The sequence below is a fragment of the Heloderma suspectum genome, chromosome 11, assembly GCF_057233095.1.
Source record: "Heloderma suspectum isolate Gila_16-S chromosome 11, 16-S_ref, whole genome shotgun sequence".
Lineage (NCBI taxonomy): Eukaryota > Metazoa > Chordata > Lepidosauria > Squamata > Helodermatidae > Heloderma > Heloderma suspectum.
In genome coordinates, this window is record NC_139468.1 from 11023081 (window position 1) to 11048355 (window position 25275).

Consider the following 25275-nt stretch of genomic DNA (forward strand, 5'->3'; position numbering starts at 1 on the left):
ACGGTCAGCGTAAATGGATTCCCCACACCCCTTTACAGATAAAAGACTGATATTACAACACTGGAAGGATAACTGCTCACCTCTTATAATGCAGTGGATTGAGGACCTTATAATGCTTTTACCGTTTGAATGGGTGGCATATAGACGCCACTTTCAAATGAATACTTATTTAGATATCTGGTCTGCTTTTGCTGAAGCCTATGTCTAATTGCTAGTAAGTTTTATTTTCATATATATTCATTTCATATGTATTCATTGCTATGGATATATACAAATTCATGTATGTATGGCTCCAAGATCACCGCAGACGGTGACTGTAGCCATGAAATTAAAAGACGCTTGCTCCTTGGGAGGAAAGCTATGGCCAACCTAGACAGCATAGTAACAAGCAGAGACATCACCTTGCCGACAAAGGTCCGTCTAATCAAAGCTATGGTTTTCCCAGTAGTAATGTATGGATGTGAGAGCTGGACTATAAGGAAGGCAGAGCGCCGAAGAATTGATGCTTTCGAACTGTGGTGCTGGAGAAGACTCCTACGAGTCCCCTGGACTGCAAGGAGGTCAAATCAGTCCATCCTAAAGGAAATCAACCCTGAGTGCTCATTGGAAGGACAGATAATGAAGGTGAAGCTCCAATATTTTGGCCACCTAATGCGATGAGAAAACTCCCTGGAAAAGACCCTGATGCTGGGAAAGACTGAAGGCAAAAGGAGAAGGGGACGGCAGAGGATGAGATGGCTAGATAGCATCACGGATGCAATGAATATGAACTTGAGCACGCTCCGGGAGAGAGCGCAGGACAGGAAGGCCTGGCGTGCTATGGTCGATGGGGTCACAAAGAGTCGGACACGACTGAATGACTGAACAACAACAACAACGTATTTAAAAACAAAGGGGGAAAAGCTGCTGCGCCAAGGGCTGCACTTTCAGTTTTGATTGGAACAGTGTTTATCCTTTACACCTGCTGTATTTTCCCCAATCTAAATTGCCTTCTGAAATGGCTATTAGCCCTACTTGGAATTGGGGGGGGGGGGAGAGAGAGCCAGGTATCTGTGTCACACCTGCTTCTCCCCCCACCCCCTTTCATGTGGGGCTAACAGCAGCTTCACAGGGGGGTGAGTTTGACAAAGGAATATAGTTTTGAAGTTGGGGTAAGCAATATAGTCAAACCCTCCCCCAAAAGTAAACCTGGGGTCCACACATGTGCTGGTGGCCTCTGGGCCCACTAGACAGCTGATGTGACTCCTCCTTTCCTCCAGAAACCCAACAAAAAGGGGAATGAAAAAGGAGAAGAGGTGTGTGCAAGCTAATTCAGAAAGAGCAAGAGAGCAGCAATCTGTCTGCCCTTTATAGAAAAAAGGAAGGTCTGACATCAGGAACGCCATCTGGGGTGATGCACACTTGCTCCCCCTGCCCCCCCAACATTGCATACAATGCCACCTAGGGGCAAAGGAGCATCTCCTTTGCATTGTTTGCCCAATTCTGGACCGTTCCCATTTCTCTACAGAATTCAGTTGAGCATTGTCACTGTATTGAAAAAATTTCTATAGAAGAAAGAGTGTTTGCAATAAGTGACACACAGCGATCAAGAGTGAAAATGGGTGTGTGAATGAGAATATGAGTGCATGTGTATATGCAACTATGGACTGGGGTGCTGGAGGACAACAGATATAGAGAAATGAGAGGGTTGTAAAGAAAAAAAATCTTCTATTCCTCAAATTTTTGAAGATCCACTCCATGGAAGATGGCAGGGATTACAAAATGAGGCTTGTCGGAGCTTTGGAAATAGCCACTTCTAAAATACTATTCCATTCACCTCTCAAAATTCAAAACAATAAGGAGCAGTCCTGGCTTTCGCAGTATGCATGTGTACTTACAAAAAGACAAAGTCCTTCCTTGTTTGCCAAGCTGTAGCAATTGTAATTAAAACAGCAACATAATAATGAAACCATTAGGCAAGGAGGAAGATTTTCGGATAGTTAAAACCATCTTGGCTGCCAGTATGCACCAAGAAACCCATCCCATAAAAGTATACCAAGAACAGAATGCCTCTCTTCTGTCTTTGTCAACACCATGGACTTTTGTATTTGAACACCTTAGGCTTTAAATGAAGTGTCAAACATGATTTGAGGCCAAGCAAGAAAGCTAAGTGGTTAAGAGCCTACAAGGGAATTCTGGCACTTAAAGTTCAGTGCTTGATATTGGTGTGTGCCTCATAAAAGGGGCTTGGCAAAGGTGAACAGAGAGCAGTTTGGCAGACAGCCAAGAGAGACAACAACTCTGTGGAATTTCAGAAAACTCTTCATGTATTTGCTGGAGAAAACTCCAAGACAGCTGCTGCATCTTCTAATAAAGAAAAACTCAAGTTCCTAAAGGTAGCTAGAAAAGGAAGCTATGTCACAAAGAGACATATAAGGGGGAGAAGAAGAAAAAACCACCCTGAATCTAGAGGAAGTAGCAGGACATCAAAACTGTTTCCAATATCACTCCATCTGCCAAATACAGATGTTTCTCCAACAAATAAGACTTTAAAAAAAAAATCAATGTGTAATAAATGTACATGGCGACTAGCCCTTTAAAGATGCCTAAAGTAATCACATATTTAGTTTTAGCAAGGACCTCTGTCTTTTCATCTTGGATCAGAGGCTGATACAATCCAATAGGCAGTACAAGTGGCAGCCGCAGGGGAAGGGCTGTAGCTGAACGGAAGAGCATCTGCTTTGCATGCAGGAGATCCCAGGGTCAATTCCTGGCATCTCCAATTAAATGATCTCAGGCAGAGAAGGTGGGAAAGACTTTTGACTGGAGCTTTGTAGTGGTACTGTCAGGTAGTGCAGACAATACTGAGCTAGAAAGACCATTGGTCTGACTGGGTACAAGGCAGGTTCATATGCTCATCAAAATTCAAGAGGTTACTCTAGACAACCCTCAGTGGGTATGGGGAGAGGGACATCATCTCCACAGTGGGCAAGATGCACCCGATCTCATCTGATCTCGGAAGCTAATCAGGGTCAGCCCTGGTTAGTATTTGGATGGGAGACTGCCTGGGAATCAGGATTCCTGCAATGAGCAGGGGGTTGGACTCGATGGTCTTGCAGGCCCCTTCCAACCCTATGATTCTGTGATTCCCCCCAAATCTGAGGGTCTGACCCACAAGGTTCTCCAACTACAGCCCATTCTCTTCATTCTATTCACTCATACCGCAAGGGAAAGGAAAACCTGGAGGAGAGTCTGCCTAATCATAGTCATTTTTCTTATGCTGCTTTTCTGGACACAGTACACTCAAAGCCATTCACAACAAAGCACAAAAAAAGCAACCACCAAAGATATAAATATACCTTAGTGATGTAAATATAGTGATGTAAATATACATCGCTATCCATTATATTTCCATATAAAGAGCAATCCAATAAACAGATTCATAATAAAAATACGTAATAAAATAGCATTGACCCCTCCACACCCTGTATACAAGATAAGGAGAAGGAGGCAGCAAAATGAACGTTTGCCTAAGACAGTGACATAATTTAAGCCAACCCTGAAAACATCCCAAGGAAAAATGACACTAAACGTTGGGAATGAACAACAAATGACTCGGTCAGACTGAAGGGAAGAAGACACTATAGGCATTACAACTGCTGTCCCTGGGGTAGAGATTGTCCAAGTATAACCTCCCCACTCCCCCAAATAGTTAAGCAATTAAGTGACATTGCTCAGTCTCTAAAAGGCAGAGAAATTCTGCTTAACGGAAGGGCGGTAATGAAAACCATCAGCACTCTTCCATTACTGAGTACATTACCCCAGCATGTAAAGGATCCTCTTGGGGGCTCCTATGTACTTAAACCACTCTGAGACTCACTCATGGGATTAAAATCATAAGGATTTGATTACCACTTCATTGCAAAGGACTAATTTGTTCAGGCTTAGTGTCGCTGTGTCACTTATCATAAATTAGAAGAGCAACACAAAACTGATTGCTTCTTTCATTGTCCTTAAAATAAGACAGAGGGACATTTCTACCGAATGTCAGCATGGAAAATAATTCATTGAGCTTTTAGAACAGGACCTAGAAATTATCCCAAACTAACGACAGCTGCAGAGATATAAGGGGCAGAAGGAGGGGAGGAAAGAGAAGCAAGAAAAGACATTTTTCTTTAGCTAAACGTATTCTAGCTTCTTAATGAGTTTTTCCAATGTGCGTAGAGCGGTGTGTCATAGGAACATGAAAAGCTGCCTAATATGGAGTCAGACCCTTGGTCCATCTAGCCCAGTATTGTTGACACTGACTGGCAGCAGCTCTCCAGGGTTTCAAGCAGGATTTTTTCCTAGCCCTACTGGAAATGCCAGGGATTGAACCTGGGACCTTCTGCATGCAAAGCAGGTGCTCTACCATTGAACCATGGCCCCTCCCCCAGTATGTCATCAACATACTGATGTCACCTTAGCCCAAACCTCCAGATGTAGATGTTAAAAGGCACAGGGGACAAGATGGAACACTGAGGCACCGTATAAACCAAAGGCCAAGTCCTGGAGCTGTCATGGTTGGATCGGAGCCCATAGAGCCCCAAAGCAGTTCTGATTCTGAGGAAGAGATAGAAACCATGGGAGAGGAACCCGCGTGCTGTTCAAAGGCGCCGCCGGAGGGAGAGCCCCTCCCTGATCACATTCCTGAGAGTGGTAGCAACCCTGGCAGGCAGGGAGAGGGACAACTGGAGCTTCGGGATGCTAGGCACCGGCGTAGGGACAAGCGGGAGATGGAGGGCGCCAAGAGGAGGCGCTCAGCCTGCTTGGCGCACTGTCAACAGCTGCGCCCCGATGCCGCATGGGAAAGGGGTGGACTTTCGCTTCCTCTAGCCCTTAAGTTCAGAGGCTTCCCGCCTTTACCCTCCAAATGGGGATCAACTGGTTCACTAAGGCTAGAACTCCAAGTAGGAAGCTCTCTTAAGTTTCCCTCATGAGGCTCATGCAATTAGCATCTGTAAGTGTCATTAGGTTGAATGGAAAAAGCCTCGGAAAAGAGCCCTATCATCTGTGTGTTGATTCTGGCTACTTGAGGATTTCAGAAGACAGCAAGGGCGCTCCTGACAGGAGCAATAGTCCCTCATCACCAGCTTCTGGGTCCTTCCCTCCACAAAGGACCAGAGCCACTGTAAAATTTTGCCTCCCTGTCCTACTCAGAAGGATTTCATGGTCAGTGGTATTCAAGGCTGCTAAGAGTTCCAGGAGAACTAGCAGGGTTGCACTCCCCCACCCAATCCACTTCCTGGTATAAATCATCTACTAAATTGACCAAGGCCATTTCTATCCAAATCCAGGACAGAAACCAGATTGAAATGCATCCAAATAATCCGTATCAAGCAAAACCACCTGGAGTGGAGAAGCCACCACCTTTGGAGTTGGGCAGACTTGAAATTTTGTATGCCAAGTTCGTGTGTTTATTTTCCTTTCTGTTACTTGGTAAGCACCACACAATCCTCAGCCTGCTCATGTCATTCCCTTTTAACGATGAGACACAGCGACTAGGCCATAACTTTTGCATGTGCCCGTGAGATGCCACTTCACATTGTTTAATGCAACACTTGCATGGGCTTGCTTAGAAACTATATGGGAGCCAGTTACCAATATGCCCCTTCAAACAAATACATACATAGCACCCTGAACGTCAACTATTAATACAAAGGATCAGCCTTGGATGTATCAGCAAGAGCAAAGTTCTTACCTCATGCTCATGAGCAGCCTGCCGTGCTCCTTCTGAAACAAACAGGGTGATAAGCAAAATAAATTTAGAAGGAAAAAATGATTTGCTGAAAAGCCTAGAGACACATTCCATAAGCCCTTCTCTAAATTCATACGAGGTCAGCAATTAAATGTTTGTTTTAACAAGCAAAATGACCATCATTATGGCTGGCAGGGAGGGTGTCGAGTGAGGGCCTATATCTGGTATGGACAACATCCAACCCCTAGAGCAGCCCTGCCACCCCCTCAATTTACCCTAATTTGGTAAAAAAAAACTTGGGGGAAATGGCCTAACAGCTACGGAGCTCCAAAAGGGTCAACATTACCTTGTTTGCAAGCTAAGGTTGACCCTTTTTGCACTCCATAGCCACAATGGATGCCATTTTAATTGTGGGAGGGGGGGCAGGGGGGACCTCCTGAAGTTGTCCACCCCTGGCCTATATGTTGCACAGGCTCCATGGGCATACAGTGCACTAATATGCACATTGTGCCTCCATATCATGTCCCTCTCAGTGGAGATTTAGGTACCCAGTGTCGGGGGAAAAGGTCAAGTTTTGCTTCCATCACAGTGTCCCCAAGTGCAGAGCTTTTGATTCCTCATAGGAATTAAAGATAACCATTCGTATATATGGGATAAAATACAACATCTACCAACCCACTCCACATCATCCCACCTCACACCATTGGCCATGGTGTGAGGTGAGTAGGAAGGGACATTCTAGGAGATATGCAGCTTTCCTCTCTACTCCACTGTGGGGTTGTAGCTGGGGCAATAAAAGATTCTAGGAAAAACAAGAGGTTATGTGGCTATGCTTGGAAGCACAGAGAGACTGATAGAATTTTTGTGGGTTTGGAGCAGTCTATCACTCCACAGTAAGACTCGCTTCTAGGAGTTCATCTGTTTCCCTCAGAGGTAGGCAATCTGATGCCTTCCAGCTGTTTTTTAGGACTGTATCTCCCATAATCTCTGACTGTTAGCCATGCTGGCTGGGGCTTAGGGGGGCTGTAGTCCAAAACATCTGGAGGGTATCAGGCAGGCTGCCTACTCCTGGTTTGCCCTCTACCTGCAGCAGGTCAGGGGAAATCTCCCATCCCATTTGTTTAAAGGCAGTGGAAGAAGTTGTGCAAGGTTTGGGGGATTACAATTTTTCCCCTGTACATGTGCAGCTTGCAGGCTAGGGAGGGAAAGAGACGCTGGTTGGGGCGATTCTTGTCAGGTGGGGGGAGGGTGGTGTTAGGTCTTCAAAAGCTTTTGACATATATAAACAATACTTCCAATCACATTACAGATACACAACACTCAGTCTGGGCAAAAAGAACAAGGTAAACCGAGTGGCAATCACTTGCTGCAAACCATTACTTAATACCTGTAAAATGAGCATAAACTGGAGCAGTCAAGGGTTCTAATAGTACTGTACATTATTTTTAGGATTCCTATGGTGTAATTCAATACCTTGTCGATGCGATTTGCCTTTTTGTCTGTCCTGTGCTTTCCTACTAAAGACTTTGTAAGCTTCAGTCTTCTGGTACTGCTCCAGCTCTCTCATGTAACGCTCCTTATCTCTATCTGCTTCATCAAGGTAGCGCTGCAACCAGAGAATAGATCATTCCTCTCTCCTTGGCGTAAAAGCAAATTAATCAGGCAGATGAATTTCTGCCACAACGTTTGGCTAAGCAGGCAGTAAGAACAAGTTGGAAATTGAGAGACTGAATGTGGCCACATTCCTTTTTATGTCCTACTACAATTTGCTGAGGGTTCCTCTTCTATACCATCTGTATGCCACAGACAAGATCACATGGAAAGGTATCTTAGTGGGCAATTCCTCATCTGTGGAACTCCTAACCTCCAGATGTAAGTCAAGCCCAATTATTTTCTGAAAACATAAAACCATTCTATCTGAACTGACATTTACTTGCCAGGGTTAAGCCAGCATACACTAAATTAAATATACAGTATCTAATGTTTTAATGGGTCCCTGATTTTATTATGGGCTTTTAAGTGCAGTTACCTACCCTAAAGCCTTGTAATGGGGGTGGGCTATACATGGAAAAGACAAATATTTTATATTTATTTGCACATACACAAATCACATCTCTCTGTCTTTGTATGGGATGAATCAAACCTAGAATTACAGCTTTCATAACAACAATATGTTTGAATATTGTTCTAAAGGAATCATATCAAATGTTGCCTGGAGCATTCTGTCACATTTACTTAATGAACAGAGCTTGGTTGCAGAAAACTTCAAAGGGAGCTGTCAACATGCAAAGGACTTAAATAGTAGACATGAGCTAGCCTGGAAATGATGGTGCCCTTTCTCATAAAAAGTTTCTATTCCCTGTTTTTACATTCTCCTTTAAAATTGCTCTCATCTTATCCTAGTTTATATCCTTATCTAGAAATTGGTGGAGAATGGGAGAAGTGCGGGTGATGACATTTATTCTAGAAGGCAGAGCCAAATATGGAGTCTAAGTGACTCTGTTTTGACCTGTATACAAGGTACAGTGCAAAAAGTTCTGGAAGCACCAATGATTAACTACAAAACTGGCTTTGGCCTGCGCTGGTAGGTGGGTGGGGGAACGTTGTGATCTGGGGCAGACCATTCACACACATGTCCTAGGATTCACTGTACTCATGGAGGGAAGACCCCTGCTAATCTATGGTGCAGCCACATGGTGGATCTCTCCAAACTGGGTGAATGGGCAACAGAAGGGAAAATACGATTCAGTCTAAGTGTAAAGTGATGCACACTGGGGAAAACAACCCTAACTTCACATATACACTGATGGGGCCTGACCTAGTGGTGAATGACCAGGAAAAGGATTTTTATGTTTTTATGCTTTTATGTTTTTATTTCATTTCTATACTGCCCAATAGCAAAAGCTCTCTTGGGATCTTGGGTTTGTGGTGGACAGCTCAGTTAAAATGTTCACCCAGTGAACAGCACCTGCGAAAAAAAGGCAAATGCCATGCTAGGGATCATTAGGAAAGGAATCGAAAATAAGACTGCCAATATCATAATGCCTTCATACAATACTGTAGTGTAACTACACTTGGAAAAGTGGGTACAATTCTGATCATTGCATCTCAAAAAGGATACCGTAGTGCTGGAAAAGATGCATAAAAATGAGCAAGGGGCTGGAGCAACTCCCTTATGAGGAAAGTTTACAACATTTATGTTTTTTTTAGTTTAGAAAAAAATTGAGTAAGGACATGATAGAGGTATACAGAATTATGCACACTGTGGAGAAAGTGGACAGAAGGTGTTTCTCTCTCATGATGCTAAGACCTGGGGTCATCCAATGAAGCTGAATGGTGGGAGATTCAGGACAGATTAAAGATGTACTTCTTCACACAGCACATAAGTAAACTACATACCAAGATGTGACAGCCACCAATTTAAATGGCTGTAAAAGGGGATTAGACAAATTCATGGAGGATAAGGCTTTCAGTGGCTACTAGTCATTATGGCTATAGGCTGTTTAAAGGATTAGAGATAGCATGCCTCTGAATACCATTTGTGGGAGAACAACCCCTGGGTGGGGCAATTGTGCTCATGTCCTGTTTGTGGGCCTCCCATAGGTGTCTGGTTAGCTGCTAATGCTGAACTAATACGTCTTTGGTCTGATCCAGAGGGCTGTTCTTATATTAACTAGGTAAATAGCAGGTCATTGGCCAGTTATTTTCCATTCTTCACCTTTACTCCTTCAGGCTCATTCTGTTTTTTAACAGGGCAATGCTATTCACGTTTACTTGGAAGTAAGCACAACTGTTTTAATTCAGGCTTGCTTCCAGAGAAGTGTGTACAGAACTGCAGCCTAAATTCCCCTTTCCACTTTGCAGTGCACCCTCTATATTACTGCCCACAGGAGGGATTCTTAAGGGCCAACTTGCCCTGCATTGCAGGTAGTTTTAGGGCTGGGATGGTGGCAGCTGGGCTTCTTTGCCACCCTCTGCTAGTTCCATTGCAAGGCCTCAATTTCCTATACTCTGTCTTATCAGCTTGCACAGGCCAGCCAGGCTTGGAGTTCCCCTCTCTTCTCACTGAAGGCTCACTCACTATGTTCTCCACTTGATGCAGAGCACCAGCTCCCATGGGTGATGTCACTTCTGAGTGGAACAGGCTGTTGTCAAGTTGGGCAAAGCCAACCATGGGGAACAGGATGAGCTACATTGGGAATGAAGATCCATCTACCACTTAGGCAGACAGGCTTTTAGCAGCTGACTGCCAGGAAGAAGCACTGTCTTTTCTATGGCTTTTTGGATGGGTTGTTTATGGTGTGGTATGGTTTATTTTGTTAAAAAGAAGATATACAGTATGCTTAGAATGTCACTTTTATTTTGGTCCCTTTTATCCCCCAAACCATTTAATTTCCTTAGATTGTGGGCTCCTTGGAGGACAGAAGTATTAACGTTAAGGCAGCGATCTTATACCCAATTATTGGGGTATAAGTCCCATTAATTCTCACTGAACTCAATGGGACTTACTTCTGAGTAGACATGTCCAGGATTGCACTGTTAAAAAATCTGCTGCTGAGCCACTCTGAGCCCACAAGGTAGAGTGGGGTATAAAATAAATAATGTTTGCAGGAAAGTGAGTTGGCAGCCTCTTGCTCACAAACCTCATTCTGGGATAATTCTTTTGATTAAAAATAGACTAATGCAGCAATCCCCATCCCAAATCCCAGAGAGTTAAGCTCTCTCTGCATCACTAGCAGCTTTTCTAAGTGGAACGATAAATCATCTATGGCGTCCTCATTTTCAATCTGCATCCTGTTCCTTCAGGCATATCACTCTTTTCCAAGACACCAGCTGCACTGATGAATCTGTAGCATGGAGTAATTCTATCTATTAGCAATCTGGCTTGCCATTTCCCCACGCTCATTATGGGAGAGACAAACTCTTGCTCTGCCACACTTTGCAGTTCTCTCCTGAAGTCCCACAGAGCCAGGTCATATAAAATATAGGCCCAGCCTACCAAAAATAAGAACCCAATTCTTTAGACTCTCTCTCTCTCTCTCGTTACCTGAATACACTTCCTATTGTATTTATAGGCAGAAAGTTACAGATTTTTCCACTGGTATTATGATCAGGATGTGTGATGTTCCCCACAGTTAAGCAAAAACCTTTGAAATAAAACACTATAAAATTCTATAATAAAGAAAGGTAATGCAGTGATACCCGTTTTTCCTCAGGAGGGAGGTTACTCCATTCGTTGCCCAGCATCCTGGTGATTTCTGGGAACGGAACTTCAGGCCTCTTTGCTCGAAGCTGCTCCCTCCGTTCATTCATGAACCGCACATAACCTGTTAGGGGAGATTTAGGGGCATTGCTATCCCTTAAAGGTTTCTTCCTTTTCCGCCCTTTGGACCAGCCTCCTCTCTTAGTTCTTTGCTACGAGAGAGAGAAGAAAATTCAGAGCAAGACATCAGTTATTTTAAAACTAAAGTAGCATTAGAAATGCTTTCATAAATTGCACATGGCTTTAGTAAACACACTTCCCTGGTACTCCTCCTCAACGCTCAAATTCTGTTTCAGCCTAGTAGTTAGAATCTGTTGGGCACCATCAGAAACATCACAGAGAAAGTTGGATTGGGAAAGTAATGGTGTAATGAATGGTTTGGGGGCATGAGGAGGTAGATTAGATAAGGGCAGAAGAGTTGAACCTGAGGAGAAGGGGCCTTCAGTGGTGAACCAAAAGAGACATTTCATAGGAATGATAGGTAATGTCATTATGAATTTAGAAAGTGATTTTTTTCCAAAATGCACCTCAGGCCTTATGAAACATTAGGGAGAGATAAAATAGAGGAAGTGGGGTAATAAGCACCCAGAGTAATTTCAAAATGATATATGTTGTCATGGGTAGGGTTTTTAAATAATTTAAGAGCCAGCATGGTATAGTGGCTAGAGTGCTGGACTGGGAGTCGGGAGATCCGGGTTCTAGTCCCCACTCGGCCATGGAAGCTCACTGGGTGACTTTGGGCCAGTCACATACTCTCAGCCCAACCTACCTCACAGGGTTGTTGTTGTGAGGATAAAATGGAGGAGGAGGAGGATTATGTACGCCACCTTGAGTTCCTTGGAGGAAAAAAGGCGGGATATAAATGTAATAAATAAATAAATAAAAATAAATAAATAAGGGCAACACAATTGTTACAAAACAATCCAGCAGAAATTTGAAAATTATATCGTTGCCTAAGGAAGGGCTTAAAAGTTTTTAACCATAAGGCAAAAGGAGGCTTGATATCCTAAAGTTATACATAGTGAAGTATTTATTACAGGAAATTAAGCAATCAAATGCTGGAGCCGAACGTCAGCTCATTTGCTTTCTATCTTACCTCCAACACAGGCTCAGACCAAATGCCCTTATGGAAAAGGAACAAATCACAAGGCAATTGTGTAATACCATGCCAAGGGATGACCTCTCTCCCTGGACAAAATCTGTAAATCACTCATTCCCTGAAGTGGCAGCACCAGGCGTTGCTAACTGCAGGTGTCATCCCTTTACTGATACAGGAGGAAAGGACAAATGCTAATCAAACCCAAAATAGTCAACTCTCCATTGAAAAATATATATGAATAGGTAGATAATTCAGGTGGAGGAGGAAATCTTAGTTTTCTTCCTGTTATTTCTGCTCACCTCCTCCTCAGGCCTCGGTTCGCTATTTTCAGCTTTATTAGATGACTCATTTCGTAGCGCTTGGGTTTGCAGCACGTCCTCTGCAAAATCTGGATTGTTGGCAGACTGGGAGGCATTGCCACTGCAAGATCCTTCTGTGTGATTTAACCTGGGGGGGAAATATTAAGCAATCATGCAATATAGTCCCACAGTTATCAGGGCAGGGTACTTCCTATTTTACCCCCTGGGATATTATGTGATGTTGCAAGTATCAAAAGTAGTGCTAAAGAAATAGACACGTTTGTATGTTGTACCTGCCAAAGACATTTCTCTTACACAGTCTATACCAGTTATCAAGAATTTAGATGTTCTTTTAGGGTCCCAAGGGACACAAAGCACTCATACAAAAAACAAACCCATTAAAATGGAGCTCCTTTACACTCAGAAAAGTCAAACACAGAATTGTCTGTCATTCAAGTCAGTGAGACCTGGTGCATGCATAATACTGAGACTTGGGGTGAGAGACTGTGTTTTGCCATCAAGGGATGAGCTTTTACTTCCAGCTCTGTCCCATTCCTTGCAGCCTTTATAAGAAAGCTGCTGCCTTCAGGTGGTTGCTGAAGGGGCACTGTCAAAAGATCACCCAAGGCTAAGACCCAGAAACTTTGGGCAATATCCAACGTTAGTCCTACTTAGAGTAGTCCCATGGAAATGAATGGGACCTAGGTTAGTTATGAGTAACCTAAGTCCCATTCATTTCAATGAGACTACTCTAAATAGGACTAACACTGTTACTATCCTTTGTTTATCTCCTTAAGCGTTCTTTTAACCAAGCAAGGAAAAAAGAATTCATTCATCTTGCCACCAATGACCACACAGTCTCTCTACCTAGTCTGACACACACACACCCTTGGTCTCCTGCAGACCAAAGACACCTGAAACTCTGCAGAAGACATTAGTCTAAACTCTTACTTGGGGTGGATGCCTACCATCTGCCCATATTTTTTTTTGCCTCTGCTATCAGCTGAAAGGTATATCTAGAAGGAAGCTGTTCTCTTTGGCACTTTTGAATGCTCATTTCCTAAACCCACCCCTTTGTAGGCAGCTTATTTTCAGTCAACATTTTAAATTAAAGAATTACAACCTAGTATAAAAAACTCTAATATTCCAAGGGAAATCCAAAATGTTTTTTCAAACAGAGAACAGGAAAATGTTAATAAGTCACTGAAGATGGAGGTAGTTTTAGGAGCTAGAGAGTTAAACCAGGGCAAAGAGAATCTAACTTAGGTCATATTCAGAGTTTCTCCTCTGGGTACCCCCACCAAAGGAAGCTAGGTGGGTGGCTACAGGAGAAAGGGCCTTTTCAGTGGTGGCACCCCATTTATGGAATACCTTCCCCAAAGAGGTTCACCTGGTCCCTACACTGATAACTTTTTTAGAGCTAGGCAAAGACTTTTCTTCCAGGCATTTTAGAGACCTAGTTCTAGATTGTTATGGCTGTTCAATCAATTCCTGTGCTGTTTGTTGTTTTGTATCATATTGTATTTATTCTTTTAAATATTTTATTGTATTTTATATTTAACAGTTTGTATAGCATTTTGGTCTTTTAACTATTTATACTCTGCCCAGAGAATATTAATTATTGAGTGGATTAAAAAGAAAAGAAAATATTAAGCAAGTTATCTTCGGTTACCCTGCAATGGACCAAGTATTCATGAGGTTAAGATGAGAAGAACAGTTACTTACCCAGCTGGGACATCATTACTCTCCTTTGAGCCATCATCTTCTGGAAAATGTGAAGAGGGAGATGAACTGGCCATTGGGTTCTCCATTACTACTGCAAAAGGAACTGTAGAAGCAAACTTCACATTAGTTTTACCTTTATATATCTGCTCATAGTCAAGCAGGCAGATTTATACTCTGATCTCAAATGTTTGCTGCAAAGCAATGCACATCAGTTCCAACCATATTTAGTTCCAAGGGCATAAGCTTAGGACTGCTGTCCAATCTTTCAGCTGCACAACTTCAATTCATCTCAATCAGGCTTGAGTGAAGTTTCCAAACAAGCCCCCACTGAAATTACCACAAGCCATGTAACATCCCCCTTCATGGATCACTGCCTTGTTGTGGCGAAGGGGCTTGCATAACTCAGTGAAGCCATACGCTATGCCGTGCAGGGCCACCCAAGATGGACAGGTCATGGTGGAGAGTTCTGACAAAATGTGGTCCACTGGAGAAGGAAATGGCAACCCACTCCAGGATTCTTGCCAAGAAAACCCCATGGAACGTATCACAAGGCTAAAAGAGATGATGACGGAAGATGAGCCCCTCAGGTCAGAAGGTGTCCAATATACTACTGGGGAAGAGCAGAGGGAATTTCCAAGTAGCGCTAGAAAGAGTGAAATGGCTGGGCCAAAGCCGAAAGGACACTCAGCTGTGGATGTGTCTGGTGGTGAAAAGAAAGTCCGATGCTGTAAAGAACAATATTGTTTAGGAGCCTGGAATGTAAGATCAATAAATCAAGGTAAGCTGGAGATGGTCAAACGTCAGATGGCAAGATTGAACATTGACATCTTGGGCATCAGCGAACTAAAATGGACAAGCATAGGTGAATTTAATTCAGGTGATCATCATATCTACTACTGTGGGCAAGAATCCCGTAGAAGAAATGGAGTAACACTCATAGTCAATAAAAGGGTGGGAAAAGCAGTACTGGGGTATAATCTCAAAAATGATAGAATGATCTCGGTACGAATCCAAGGCAAACCATTCAACATCACAGTAATTCAAGTCTATGCCCCAACCACTGAGGCCGAAGAAGCTGTGGTTGATCGGTTCTATGAAGACCTACAACACCTTCTAGAACTAACACCAAAAAAAGATGAATATACAGTGGAGGTGACAAATAGATTTAAGGGATTAGACCTGATAGACAGAGTGCCTGAGGAACTATAGACAGAGGTCCGTAACATTGTTCATCATTCACTCTGTGGAACTCCCTCCCTAGCGAACTCCGTCATGCCCCCTCCTTAATGAGCTTCCGTCGTGCATTAAAAACGTGGTTGTTCAGGCAAGCATTTGGGGTGGGTTAGGGTATTTTACAAAATGTTTTTATTGTAGATTTGTATTGTTTTAAACTCTTTTATTGTATGCTGTACATCGCCCAGAGTGGCTGGGTGACCAGCCAGATGGGCGATTAATAAATTTAATAATAAATAATAAAATAAATAATAAATTGTTCAGGAGGCAGCAACTAAAACCATCCCAAAGAAAAAGAAATGCAAGAAAGCAAAGTGGCTGTCTGATGAGGCTTTACAAGTAGCTGAAGAAAGAAGGGAAGCGAAAAGCAAGGGAGAAAGGGGAAGATATATCCAACTGAATGCAGAGTTCCAGAGAATAGCAAGGAGAGACAAGAAGGCCTTCTTAAATGAACAATGCAAAGAAATCGAGGAAAACAATAGAATGGGAAAGACTACAGAACTTTTCAAGAAAATCGGAGATCTCAAGGGAACGTTTTGTGCAAAGATGGGCATGATAAAGGACAAAGAAGGCAGGAACTTAAAAGAAGCAGAGGAGATTAAGAAGAGGTGGAAAGAATACACAGAAGAACTATACAGGAAAGATCTGAATGTCCCTGATAGCCATGATAGTGCGGTCACTGAACTTGAGCTGGACATCCTAGACAGTGAAGTCAAGTGGGCCTTAGGAAGCATTACTAACAACAAAGCTAGCAGAGATTACAGTCTTCCAGCTGAGCTATTTAAAATCCTAAAAGATGATGCTGTTAAAGTGCTGCACTCAATATGTCAACAAATTTGGAACACTCAACAGTGGCCACAAGACTGGAAAAGGTCAGTTTACATTCCAATTCCAAAGAAAGGCAATGCCAAAGAGTGTTCAAACTACCGCACAATTGCGCTCATTTCACATGCCAGCAAGGTGATGTTCAAAATCCTACAAGCTAGGCTTCAGCAGCATGTGAACCAAGAACTACCGAAGTACAAGCTGGGTTCCGAAGAAGCAGAGGAACTAGAGATCAAATCGCCAACATTCGCTGCATCATGGAGAAAGCAAGAGAATTCCAGAAAAGCGTCTATTTCTGCTTCATTGACTATGCTAAAGCCATTGATTGTGTGGATCACAACAAACTCTGGCAAATTCTGAAAGAGATGGGAGTACCAGACCACCTTACCTGTCTCCTGAGAAACCTGTACGAGGGTCAAGAAGCAACAGTAAGAACCGGACATGGAACAACCGATTCGTTCAAAATTGGGAAAGGAGTACGACAAGGCTGCATATTGTCACCCTGCTTATTTAATTTATATGCAGAGTACATCATGAGAAATGCCGGGTTGGATGAATCACAGGTCGGAATTAAGATTGCCGGGAGAATTATCAACAACCTCAGATACGCAGACGATACCACCCTAATGGCAGAAAGCGAAGAGGATCTAAAGAGCCTTTTGTTGAGGGTAAAAGTGGAGAGTGCAAAAGCTGGTCTGAAACTCAACATTAAAAAACACTAAGATCATGGCATCTGTCCCCGTCACTTCCTGGCATATAGAAGGGGAAGAAATGGAAGCAGTGACAGATTTTATTTTCTTGGGCTCCAAGATCACCGCAGACGGTGACTGTAGCCATGAAATTAAAAGACGCTTGCTCCTTGGGAGGAAAGCTATGGCAAACCTAGACAGCATAGTAACAAGCAGAGACATCACCTTGCCGACAAAGGTTCATATAATCAAAGCTATGGTTTTCCCATTAGTAATGTATGGCTGTGAGAGCTGGACTATAAAGAAGACTGAGCGCCGAAGAATTGATGCTTTCGAACTGTGGTGCTGGAGAAGCCTCTTACGAGTCCCCTGGACTGCAAGGAGGTCAAATCAGTCAATCCTAAGGAAATCAACCCTGACTGCTCATTGGAAGGACAGATACTGAAGCTGAAGCTCAAATATTTTGGCCACCGAATGCGAAGAGAAAACTCTCTGGAAAAGACCCTGATGCTGGGAAAGACTGAAGGCAAAAGGAGAAGGGGACGGCAGAGGATGAGATGGCTAGATAGCATCACCGATGCAATGAATATGAACTTGAGCACACTCCGGGAGAGAGCGGAGGACAGGAAGGCCTGGCGTGCTATGGTCCATGGGGTCACAAAGAGTCAGACACGACTTAACGACCGAACAACAACAATGCTGCATGCTTGGTACCAAAAGAGATGTAAATTGAAACAAAGAGAGGTAATAGCTTGGATCCCCAAAGCACTCTGTCAGTGAAAGCCATTCAAAACGAATGCAGTTTGCTCACATGGCCAACAGTGATAAAATGGAAGGGCTGCATAACCATGTGGTATCATATCCCATGTGGTATCGTATCATATGGGGTCACAAAGAGTCGGACATGACTGAACGACTGAACAACAACAACAATGTAACATCTGTGCTTGGTGTATCGTAAAATTAAGAGACTGCCTGTGTGCAGTCAACAGGTAGCTGTTAACTCTAGACTGCTCTTACACCGTGTCTGCTTTATTTGAATTTACAACAAAAGCAGCAACCCTACAAACGACTTGATCCTGTTAATGTAAATGAATGAAAGAAATGAAAGAAACATTTAGTATTAGCACATTTTGTATTGCATGCCCCACAACAGGCACAGGACACTGAATTACAAGACTGCATTGAGCAGGGGATTGGATTCGATGGGTCTTAGAGGCCCCTTCCAGCCCTACTATTCTATGATTCTATGACTTCGGCTAAGTGTGAACACAAACAGCATTGCAGTCACCTGTTTTCTGCCTGCTGACTATTTCTCCACATTTTCAGGAACGATCACAGAGTTGGTTGAGTGTCTATTTAGCAGCAGCCAAGCAGCACTTTCCCTTTTAAATGTACTGTGTTTTTTATAAAGCTGAGCTAACAGTGTACTGCATAAAGGTACCTGAATACTTTTGACTTTGGCTTATGACACACCAATACAGATTGTGCTTTCATATTTATGCATATTCTTCCACTCTTATCCTTCCTTCCCTCTATTGCCTCCCCTGAGGTGAATTTTAGATTGCAAGCTCCTTAGGGCAGGGACCTGTTCTCTTATTATTACTCTGTAAAGTGCCATGCATATCAATGGTGTTATACAAATAATAAATATAAAGTGAAGGCGCTGAGTTTCTTACACAGAGCAGTTAGATCTTATTTACCTATCATGAAAAAGACGTGGGGAGAGAGGTTCATAGCCTGGCATTGTTCTAATTTAGAATACATTTCCAATTCAAAAGTGATTCATTTTTGCCCCCACATCCATCAGACTAATTCTGCAGAGAAATAATTCATTCTGCCATCTATACTGGCACCCAAACTACCCTCAGAGGTAAATCCTCTGGATATCAGGAAACATTTTGAAGACATAAAAGGACAACAAAAAGAGGCAGGGGGATCAAATAATTCACAGCAATTGACAGCAGTTTTTTAAAAGCAAAAAATGGCAGTTACAGTCTCTGACAAAGCATCAGATGGAATTTGGCTGCCACAATGACATTTGCTGTTTTTGTTGCTTATTCGCTCAGTCGCTTCCGACTCCTCATGACTTCATGGACAAGCCCACGCCAGAACTTCCTGTCGGCCGTCGCCACCCCCAGCTCCCCCAAGGTCGAGTCCGTCACCTCCAGAATATCATCCATCCATCTTGCCCTTGGTCGGCCCCTCTTCCTTTTGCCTTCCATTTTCCCTAGCATCAGCATCTTCTTCAGGGTATCCTGTCTTCTCATGTTGTGGCCAAACTACTTCAGTTTTGCCTTTAACATCATTCCCTCAAGTAAGCAGTCTGGCTTTCTTTCCTGGAGTATGGACTGGTTTGATCTTCTTGCAATCCAAGGCACTCTCAGAATTTTCCTCCAACATCACAGTTCAAAAGCATCTATCTTCCTTTGCTCAACCTTCCGTATGGTCCAGCTCTTGCAGCCATAGGTTACTACGAGAAATACCATTGCTTTAACTATGCAGACCTTTGTTGTCAGTGTGATGTCTTTGCTCTTAACTATTTTGTCAAGATTTGTCATTGCTGTCCTCCCAAGAAGTAACCGTCTTCTGATTTCCTGGCTGCAGTCAGCGTCTGCAGTAATCTTTGCGCCTAGAAAGACAAAGCCTGTCACTGCCTCCACGTTTTCTCCCTCTATTTGCCAGTTATCAATCAAGCTGGTTGCCATAATCTTGGTTTTTTTGAGGTTGAACTGCAACCCAGCTTTTGCACTTTCTTCTTTCACCTTCGTCACAAGGTTCCTCAGCTCCTCCTCGCTTTCAGCCATCAAAGTGGTATCATCTACATATCTGAGATTGTTAATGTTTCTGACATTTGCTGTACAGATACCCATTTTGCTCTATCAATTTCAGATACATTCCACTGGCAGTGACTCCACCACAAGTCCTACTTAGATGAAAGGGAGGCCTTGCAAGTACATTCTGATGCATGTGCTCTTCATATTTGCTTTGAAGATTTATTTATATACTGCAAGAAAATGCACTTTGTTGCTCCTAGCGTTTTTAAATCTCACAATATGTTACACACACACATATATATATCTTACAGAATGAGATGGTTTAGCTATAGTAAATGATAAATGCATCTCTTTGGGTGTACAACCAAGGTATTATTTTAAATAAGCATTCAGTTAATGTCCAGATCAGCAGATCAATCAGTCTAGGTGAAACAGATGTTCCACATCAATCTCACTGCCCCAGGGAAGGATGCTATACTTCCATTTATGTTTTGAAGAAGGGTGATGTAAGGGGTGTCAATTCTACTAACCAAGGACATCTTTTGCTAAGGACGTAAGGAAGCAACCTACTCCCTGTTCTCTGAGGGGCAACAGAAATATTTAAAAATTAGAAGTATGCCAGATTCACAGTTTGAAGCCAGAATGATGGCAACAAATAGAAAGGTTGCCTTTTTACCCACCTTTTTTGCTGGCCCTCCAGATGTTGCCTTTAAAAGAAATATAAGGGTTTTTTTTCCTGGTATGGATATAATGGGGAAAACTTCAAATGTTTTGTTTCTGTATATCATGTTCCTGTTAGGCATATGAACAGGGCCTCTACTCGCTACACATACTATCCAACATAGTAGAAGAAGCAGCAGCAGCAGCGGCAGCGGCAGCAGCGGCAGCTAAAGTTACAGGAAGGCAGATTTCAGTTCAACATCAGAAAAACGTCCTAATGGTTAGAGCAGTCAGAGAATGGAACAAACTGTTGGGGGGGGGGGCGGCTCACCATTGTTAGAGGTATTCAAGCAGAGACTGAATGGGCATCTGGCTGGGATTCTTTAAAATGGACTCTTGCACTGAACAGTGTGTTGGACTTGATGGCCTAAATGTCCCCTTCAAATTCTGTTTTTAAGAATAAGTTGAGCTCTTAAATACAATTCCTCAAGTTTACACAATTATTAATATTCTGGCTGAAGCACAAACCACCATACTATAAACGAAACTTCAGTTTGTATAATATGGAAAATTTGGGCTTGTTTTCTTACAGTCGACTTCGACTGTCTCCGACAGAAGATCTTCATAGAATCCTGAGGAGCAGAAAACTTTACATTTTACAATTTCAAAAATATGGTTTAAGATATTCTACCTTTTGGAGCAGCCTACACCAAAGTCAAGGGCATCTTTAAAATGTCAGCCTTCTCAATAGGAAGGCATTTATTTCTCTCATACAGAATATACACAGTTTAGTCAATGGGCACATTACAAGCTGTTGGTAATCTGCCCCCTGTGTTTCACTATGACTTTCAAGCCTCCTCCTCCTCCTGTATCTGGGTTTGGTCAGTGACCCGAAAGCTTCAACCCAGCTTTCAATTTTGCAGGGGAAGCAGCTGGACATCAACTTTAACACCACGCAAATCAAACCATATAAACACAGGAAGCTAGAAGAACACAGACTACTTTCTTGCTTTAAAGCTTTGTTTTATTTAATCCATATGGTTGGGCACTGGAAGTCAGTTCCCAAAATAAGAGCTCAAGTATTTGTGAATATGCAGCGGTTATTAAATTATTCCAACAGGCAGGGGGTGAGGGCAGGGACATACAAGTTCACAACTAAAAAAGGATGAAAATGTGCATAGGATGCCAGATCAGGGGTTGATCTGCTGGCATTGGAACCTCCAGAATATTTCCTGTTATCACTGGTCTAATAGCTGTGCTCACAAGCCCAATCTTTTCTTGCCACCAGCAGGTATACTCAGGAGTTGCAAGGTTATAAAAAAGCCCACAGAAACTCAAAAGGTAATGCTCTGGTGGGGCAAAATTATATTATCTCAGATTGGGTAGATGTTCACGCAGTTGAGGGATTCCCCCCTCAAGCCCCAGAAGTTGTGGGTTTAGATGGGAAAGTAAAGTTGATGGGCTAGTCCCGGCCAGATCCTTCCTTCCTTCCTGTATACTTTGTCAGGATGAGAAAAATCCTGAACTGGTTTCCAAAAGGAAGTAGCACCTTTTGCCCTTTACAGTCCGTTCTAGCAGGAAACTGCAGGTGTGAACAGCAACTCAAAATTTGTAGAAACTGCTATTACAACAAAAAGGAATTTAAAATAATGGCTCAATTGGAGGCTTTCTGGCTTGTATTTTTAGTCACAAAATATTAGCTTCCCCCATCCCCAGCCAGATTGACAATATTATAATGCACAGAGAACCCACATGAATTCTACTGCACGGTCAGCACTAACTGAACAAATGTGGCATTTGACTGTCTTAACTTCCCTGTATATAGTGCTCGGCATTGAAGCTACAAATCCACACTATTATGGAGCCAGCAGGTCCCCCATTTCGATTAGCTACTGTTATTGATTTCCCTTTAGTGTTCAGATGCTATTAGAGCTTCTTGTTTTTCAGAGCTCTGCTGATTAACTATGCTTACGCAACAGGGAAAAATCTGGATCATACACTCATATCCCTCCCTTCCTATATACACAGTGAATCACCCTGCAACTGGACTTAACCATGGTTAGGGCTAACTGGAGTTTCTGCTTTAGCTAGAAACCATGGTGTAAAGTTGGTCTGAGCTCCTGGGTTAAATCTTGGTCAGTGCCTACGGTGAAAACTGGTAGGTGGAATTCATGCTCCAAAAGGAAGTGGAGAGCGGGAAAGAACCACATGATACAAAGTCTCAGCATAGTTGCTTAATCATGGATAAGCAAAATGGCATCACAGTATTCTGCACTACTTCTAATAAGCATGTCCAGATTATTATAGGTGACTGACTGCTAACTGGACTAAGTTGTTGTTTATGAAGAAGCCCAAGCATGTAATCCCCTTTCTTCACTTCCTCGGCACTGGTGCAGCAGAACCAGTTCTTATTTATTTTATGAATTCCTATATTGCCATTCAACCAACTGGCTCTCAAGGTAGGTCACAACAAACAATAAAACACAATAAAAATAGTAAGACCAGAAAATAGGAGCAATGGATTAAATCAAATTAAAATTGAGAATTTTAAAAACCTGGAAGAACAAAAAGATATTTGCCTGATGCTGAAAAGATATCCAAGCAGCACCTCTAGGGAGAAAATTCTATAGATGGGACACCACCATTGAAAAAGCCAACTCTTGGGGCACTACCTGCCTCACCTCAAATGGCAGAGGCACCGAGGAGAGTCATAAACTTGCTGATCAGAACACAGGACCAGGTTAATGTGGGAAGAAATGTTCCTTGAGGTACCTAGGTCCCAATATGCATAGGACTTTGAAGATTAGCACCAAATCCTTGAATTGTGCTTGGAACTATCCTTTGATGTGGATGTAACCTCTACCATCTTGGTCTAGCGCTCACTGCCCTTGACTACTGGCCTATTTCTGGACTGTTCCTAAACATTTCAGTAACTTTTTATTACCTGGTTTTGATCCTATTTGCATAACAAAAGAAATGGCAATGACCATTCCTAGCCCCAGGCCTCTGTTCAAGCCCTGACAAAGTCCCAAACCATGCAATCAATTTCTACTATTCCATGGCTCGAAGGAGAAGATTTTGTTGAAAAACACTTTCACTGTACCTACTTTTAAACTTGAAATGTTAAGCAAAAAGTTATTCTGGAATGATATTATTTAAATGCTTGAGGCTGGCAATAGTAATACTGGAAGGTTTTTTAGCTGGACTATAAGGAAGGCTGAGTGCCGAAGAATTGATGCTTTCGAACTGTGGTGCTGGAGAAGACTCTTAGTCCCCTGGACTGCAAGGAACTCAAATCAGTCAATCCTAAAGGAAATCAACCCTGACTGCTCATTGGAAGGACAGATACTGAAGCTGAAGCGCAAATATTTTGGCCACCTAATGCAAAGAGAAAACTCCCTGGAAAAGACCCCGATGCTGGGAAAGATTGAAGGCAAAAGGAGAAGGGGACGGCAGAGGATGAGATGGCTAGATAGCATCACCGATGCAATGAATATGGACTTGAGCACACTCCGGGAGAGAGCGCAGGACAGGAAGGCCTGGCGTGCTATGATCCATGGGGTCACCAAGAGTCGGACACGACTGAACGACTGAACAACAACAACAAATACTGAATGATCAGTAGAGCTGTATATTAGGATGATGACAAGAAGTAGCCACTACAAATACTTTAAAATGATGGAACGGGTAACAATTAAACTGTAGTTAATATTTAGTAACTAATGTCCTCAAATTGCTCTCTGTAACTTATGTATTAAACCCCTTTCATAAATCTACATATAAATATTAATTTAGTCAGTCAAAACTTTATCTCCACTGACAACTATGGTCAAATTGTAACATTGAACATAAGTGCTGGGGAAGCCTTCAGCTGTTATCTTCTCCTTCCTCCACCGAAGCCTTTGCTTTTCCAGTTTCCAAGCCAGCAGGGGGAGAAGGAGAGAGACAGTGACATACAGAAGGTTATTAGAAATCCATGGCAACAATAAAGACCTGCCAGTCATGCGTTACTGTGCCTGCAATGGTGTTCCCAACAATGATAAGGCGATGTGGATGGCAAATCACCAGAATAAGGGTCACACTTTAGCATGTGATGCTATTTCTTAAAGATACTTAACACACTTTGAATCTACCCCCAAGGCTTTTGCAAGGAACTTCCAGTAGTACATACATATGTGTGTTGGGCAAGCTATCAACCCACTTCGCCCTCCACATCTCAGGACAGGCTTAAATTAAAAGCCACAGGCCAGCTCGGGGCCAATTTGAAGGGGGAAGAGTGGAACTGAAAGAAACATGTTTGGTCACTGGGAAGTGGTAAGGACATATTGCCAGTAGCTAAGCAGCCACTGAACTGGCAGATTGGAGCAGCCACTCCAATCCTCTCCTTCACTCTTCCTGGAACTAGCCCTGGTCAACCATGGGGTGGCAGCAGCAATGGCATGTGGTTGGGAAAATATCTTCCATACACATGCACATGTGTGCAAAAACACAAAGCCTATAAAGTGCTCTATTAGAATAGAATTGGAAATTCATCTGTCTCCAAAATGGGGAAAACATAATCACAAACAATTAAACTGATGCTGGGTTTACAAAAACATTGTTTGAAATAGGGTCATGGTTTGTCTGGGGTGGTAGGGAGAGCTACAGGGGCCAAGCCTCTTACTTGCACTTTCAACCAACTTAAAAAAAAAAAAAGTTATCTAGACTTTATTTACAGAGAAATAAAATATTTGCAAGCTGAGTGAGTGCTTGGCATATGGTTCCCTGGCTTGAGAACAAGTTGATGGGCACTTTAGCTAAATATTTTTAAACAAAATAAAAAACTGCAAAGACTTGATTTTAAAATGCAACTCTTGAGCTATTTATTTTTAGGTTCCGCATTAACATGGTGGTGTGCTCTGTGTCCCCATTAGGCTCCATGGCTGCAAACTTTCTGGCTATGGGCCTGGTGGGAAATGGCACTTTGTTCTGCTTAAAAGAAGAATAAAC

At 42.7% G+C, this 25275-nt stretch overlaps 1 protein-coding gene across 8 annotated transcripts in view; it reads right to left on the reverse strand.

Annotated features, from left to right (window-relative positions):
* The window catches only part of HMG20A (high mobility group 20A), a 76050-nt gene that overhangs the window by 13396 nt on the left and 37379 nt on the right, over positions 1 to 25275 (reverse strand). For all 8 annotated transcript variants that reach the window (XM_084816803.1, XM_084816802.1, XM_084816800.1 and 5 more), the window contains 5 exons: positions 14103 to 14205; positions 12378 to 12525; positions 10919 to 11131; positions 7190 to 7322; positions 5720 to 5751 (listed from right to left, as the gene is read on the reverse strand). In XM_084816803.1, coding sequence (XP_084672929.1) covers positions 5720 to 5751; positions 7190 to 7322; positions 10919 to 11131; positions 12378 to 12525; positions 14103 to 14188 — 612 coding nt within the window. In that variant the 5' untranslated portion in view covers positions 14189 to 14205. The remainder of the gene's footprint in view (positions 1 to 5719; positions 5752 to 7189; positions 7323 to 10918; positions 11132 to 12377; positions 12526 to 14102; positions 14206 to 25275) is intronic.